The sequence below is a fragment of the Frankliniella occidentalis genome, unplaced genomic scaffold (assembly GCF_000697945.3).
Source record: "Frankliniella occidentalis isolate FOCC.00 unplaced genomic scaffold, Focc_3.1 Scaffold139, whole genome shotgun sequence".
Lineage (NCBI taxonomy): Eukaryota > Metazoa > Arthropoda > Insecta > Thysanoptera > Thripidae > Frankliniella > Frankliniella occidentalis.
In genome coordinates this window covers 506,871-511,751 of record NW_026267266.1, presented here as the reverse complement: position 1 = coordinate 511,751, position 4,881 = coordinate 506,871, and the positions used below count along the sequence as shown (strand labels likewise).

At 41.3% G+C, this 4,881-nt stretch overlaps 1 protein-coding gene across 1 annotated transcript; it reads right to left on the bottom strand.

Moving 5' to 3' along the window:
- Positions 1-2,445: 2,445 nt before the first annotated feature.
- Positions 2,446-4,878, bottom strand: LOC127750137 (uncharacterized). Its single transcript, XM_052270816.1, has one exon. The coding sequence runs from the start codon at positions 4,876-4,878 to the stop codon at positions 2,446-2,448; it is 2,433 nt and encodes an 810-aa protein (XP_052126776.1).
- Positions 4,879-4,881: the final 3 nt, after the last annotated feature.

Here is a 4,881-nt window from a genome sequence, read left to right as displayed (position 1 = left end):
CATTGGCTCACGCGGACGAAGTTCTCGCACCCGACACTAGGGCACTCGCTGACCTGGTGGCGGGTTCACGAACTTCGTCCGCGTTAGCCAATGAGCGTCAAGGAGGAAATAGTTCAGGAAGCATTACTGTTCTTCTTTGGATCCGGTTTAAACTGGGTGAAATACCCTATTTGCAGACCTCTAGCTCATCTCCTTCCTCTTACACGGACGACGGACGGACAGACAGACAGACGGACGGACGGACACGAGAGCCGTTGCATAAGCCCGCTTTAATGCTTTTTGGCTGAGCGATTAGCGAAGCCTATTACTCCGTCTGGTCGGAAAAAACTTTTTCTGTCTGTGTGTCTGTCTGTCCGCACGATAACTCAAGAACGAATTAAGTGAGCGACCTGGGATTTTGAGGGTCGTCTTGTGTCATTAAAAGACAGATCGAGTTCGAAGATTAGCATTCTAGCTCAAAAATTGGATTTTAAAAAAATCAAAAACCACAGGTCCCAAAAATGACTGTTTTCTTTTAAAAAAAAAATTCTGGTTTCCGAGGGGGTAACTCATCAAAGCAGAGCCCTCTGCGCGAAAATTTTGTCCGTTTTGCTCTAGCTCCAACCATTTAGACGCTAGAGGGTATTTTTGACGAAAATAATCGAAAAAATGTACAACCATGCATGCTTAGTCTAAGTGACGGGGTTGACGGGCCGGAGGCCCGAATTTTTGAGTGCATTTTTGTTCTACCTGACTCGGGTGTCAGCGCCGCAGGCCAAGGTAGATGTATGCCAGGCGCGTCGCAGCGAAACAGTGTTCCGTGAGGTATCGCGAAGCCTGTTACGCGAGACGTGGTCTGCCGTACATCTACCTTGTTGTTGTCACTTCTGGACAACGAAACGGTTGGTGCAAATCCTGGCAACCACCCCTGAGTGGGTCTGAGGGGATAACGAAGAAATGGGTGGTGGTCTAAGAAGTAGGAAAACAATATTTTGTTTACGGTCTTCTAAGGGGTAACTTGAAGAAGTAGAGCTCTCCGGGCGAAAATTTCGTCCGTTTGGCTCTATCTCTCACCGTTGAGACGCTAGAGGGAGTTTTTCTCACGAAAGTGGCCCAAAAATAAATATTTTATTTTAAGAAAATATTTGATGGTCTTCAAAGGGGTAAATCGTGAAAGAAGAACCCTCTGGGCTAGTATGTCGTCCGTTTGGCTTTCACTGTTTACTTACAAAAGCGAATTTTTCTTACTGAAATAGCCAAAACAGAATCTTTTTCATATTTTCAGGAGTACACTTTTGTCTGAGAAGTGGCCTATGCCGTCAGTTCAAAAAAAAATTCTAAGCAGAAGAGTGGGCTTATTTTATGGTGGCACATCATTACACCCAGAAAAGCGTGTTCTTGATTCAAGCCCATGGCACACGAACGGAGACCCAAATTCACTTGATAGTCTCTGGAACATTTTGGACTTAATCCAAGCCCCATTTCGTTGCCAGCACTGCTCTGTCCTCCCAAGCCCCGTGTGGGCTTAGATGGTTCTCAAACAGAGGTTGGTGACCGTACACAGCATGTGAACGGGAAACATCTGGGTCTTGTATCAGTATTCAGTTTGTACTTAATTTATTGCGAACTTTAACCAATCTACAAGTGCACTTGATTGTTCTGTTCTAAAACCGACCCCACGGTTCTCGAGACTGTTGAGATCGGAATGCGCTTGAGTTCTGCCTCTCTTTTTACGAAGCCAGAGAACTAATTTAGTTCTTGTAAAACATCAAGCGAGCGAAAGGCATGCTTGGGGCCGGGGGCCCGTCGGTATGGCAAATTTCAGAAGTGCGTTAAATAAAAGGGCGCTTTTCTCTACAGCCTATTAGCTGGATAATATGTAAGACTTCTGTTATTTATGTGTAGTGAATGCCGCCCCCCCCCCTCTGTCACGCAGCAGCGCGCCTGAACAGAGAAACAGTTCAATGAATAAACGGAATAATGCCGTTGCATTTTGTCCAAAGAAAGATGTGACTTAACTTCAATAGTCGTGCAATTTTGTTTCTTTGTATTTTGTTTGCTGAACTCTAGTGCCACAAATGCACATACCTGCTCGTATGGAGAATGCTCAAATGCAAAAAGAGAGCACATATCTGATGTAAAATTTTGATTGCTATTTCTGCCTCCAAATAATTTTGATAGTTATAAATTTGTTGTATTTTAATAAATTATTAATAATGTAAATGTGTGTATAGTTAAAAAAACAAAATATAGGGCATCATAGAACACTTTATTAAACAATACTGATATTGTGCCCTGGGACAATTATAACAATGCACAGTATACATAAACATGTGACAACGAACAGTTACAAGAAACATAACACTTATAGTACAAAATACAAATAACTATGTATAGACCATTAACATACAAAATACAAACATGTTTTCACATCAGCAATTACGTCAAAACAGTACATGGGTTCTTTTAGAGAGAATATGTCAAACCAACCACTTTCTTTCCGTCAGATGTGGTGCGCAGGTGAAGTGGGTCGTAATAGCGTACATTTTCATGGCGCAGACAACACCATTGATCCCCATCCTCCACTTCATATGCACATACATGTTCAAGGTAACCAACAACTTTGTACATTTGAACGACGAACACTACACCATCATTATGCATTATGTTATAGATAATTTTACCTAATAATGGCAAGTCGGCCCCTACACCAACTACCAGTACAGCCTTTGGAACGTAAATGGTCCCTTTTACCTCTACTCTGTCAACAGTATGAAGCATATTGTCAGGAAATGGTAAAAGATGAGCAAACATTGCATGGTAGGCCAGAGATGCAAGTAAAACTCGCTTACACTTAGTATGCACAATTAGCTGGCGCCCATCTGGACGCATTAGTCTCTCCGCCAAATATAATTGAAACTTAATGGCACAGGTTAGGGCTAAATTAATCCTGGAGTTGCACACACGGGCATATAATTTGCCCCTCCTGTGGTTACGCTCTGATAAAAGAGCACTAAATGCTGTAAGAGGGCCAAAATTCTTAAAGTGTTCTGCATAATGAAGCATTAGGTGGTGCTTTGGTTTAAGGTCTCCAAAGAAACGAGTATACAACTCATGGTGGTCTTGCACAAGTCTTAACAGGTAATTCTCAACACCTACTTCATAAAAGGGGGAAGAACATATTAAAATAATTTCATTGATAATGACGTACAATCTCCAAACTTGGTTGGTTTCTTGTACAAGATCCCCGATCATTATACCTAAAGAGCGCCCGAGGCATAGCCATTCAGCAGCAGATAAGTTAAGGGAACAGTCGGAAAGACTAGAAGCCGAAAACTTACAAGTCGGGGGCTTATTTCCGACCTCGTTTGGCCCGAAGTCAAAACCTTTGACTCTGTCGATTAAAGTTTCAATAGAAAAATACCCTCTTCTATTAACCAGATGAGAAAGAATATTACAAATCCCGTACTTTAACATTCCCTCAAATACCGTGTGCATTACGTCACAGGTAGAATTCGAGAGGCAGTGGAAACCTGGCAACTCGTTAAACACACATTGTTCATGAATACCAGTCGCACGAGAATCATTACGAGCTACATCAACATCATAATTTTCGGTGTTGCGAATCAATTCGGCTGGTACCGGACGACACCACCTGATCGTGACGTCCCAGTGCATTTTGCAAAACCTACAAAAATAATTCCCACGAAAACCCTTAAGGAACCCAAGAATATGATTAATCCCCTTATTATCTCCTTGCACGGCACACAAACAAAAATATACCCGTTGATTTCTCTCACCAACTACAATAATCAACCCTTCCTCAAGCAAAAACTTCAGTTCACTAATGGATGAGGCAAAAGCTACTGCATTGCCGAACTCTTTGTGGTACTTGGACTCAAACAATGAGAACAAAAATATATTATCTAGCTGGGAACTACTGTCAGGAGGTAAGCACTGCAGGCGAACATACAAAGCTCCCAGTGACTGCTCATTTGCATGCGAACCCAAGGCATTATTTGGTTCATAATCGTCAAAGTCCAGGACAAGTGGTAACACTAATTTATCACCATGAGAAACTTGCATACGCTCCCAAAGGTGCCCCTGCAGAAAATGTGATACTCTTCCATTAACATTCTGAAGACTGTTCATAAAGTTCAAAATTTCTTCCAAAACCCCTGGTCTTTGTAAAAATTGCTGCAGAACCTCTCTTAAAGGAATGGTATATCCGTAAACTGGACTTCTGACAAGCTGAACTCTACCTTCTATTTGGATATATTTATCAACATGTCCCATTTCAAAGGGCTCAGGCTTAATGTAAACACCCTTTTCAGCTAGAGTGCACAGTCGACGGTATTCAGTAGACATAAATTCAAAGGGGTTTCCTATAACTTCGAACATGTTTGTAAGTTTCTGCACATCAACATGAAAATCATCATACATTTCAGGAAATTTAGACAATATATGCATTGTACATTTTTTCAGTAGAGAAACAGAGTTAGAAATCAGCTCTGAAGTATAGCTAATTATATTGTCAACTAGTTTCCGAGTGACAGAGGGGATTGCATACAGCAGAGCAGCATAAATTTCTACGTTTTCACACAAATTACTAATAAAATCTTCTAAATTTACATCATTGTCACCATTAGCATTGTTATCATTAGAATTATTTTCATTGGCAGCGTTTCCAAAATTAGCATTATCACCTAGATCAACATTAGGATGATCGGCTAGATCAAAATTAACATTATTGCCTAGATCAAAATTAGCATCTTCGGCATGTTCAACATTATAATTATCAACGTTGTGTTGTGTGAAGAAAACGGAGACGGGATAGCGTGCACGCAACGGTTTATTAGGGCTCAGAGCACGACGATATGTACAGACAGGGCCATGCATGGG

Excerpts from the sequence above, each read along its gene's own strand:
- LOC127750137 (XM_052270816.1), bottom strand. The coding sequence starts at position 4,878 with ATGCATGGCCCTGTCTGTACATATCGTCGTGCTCTGAGCCCTAATAAA.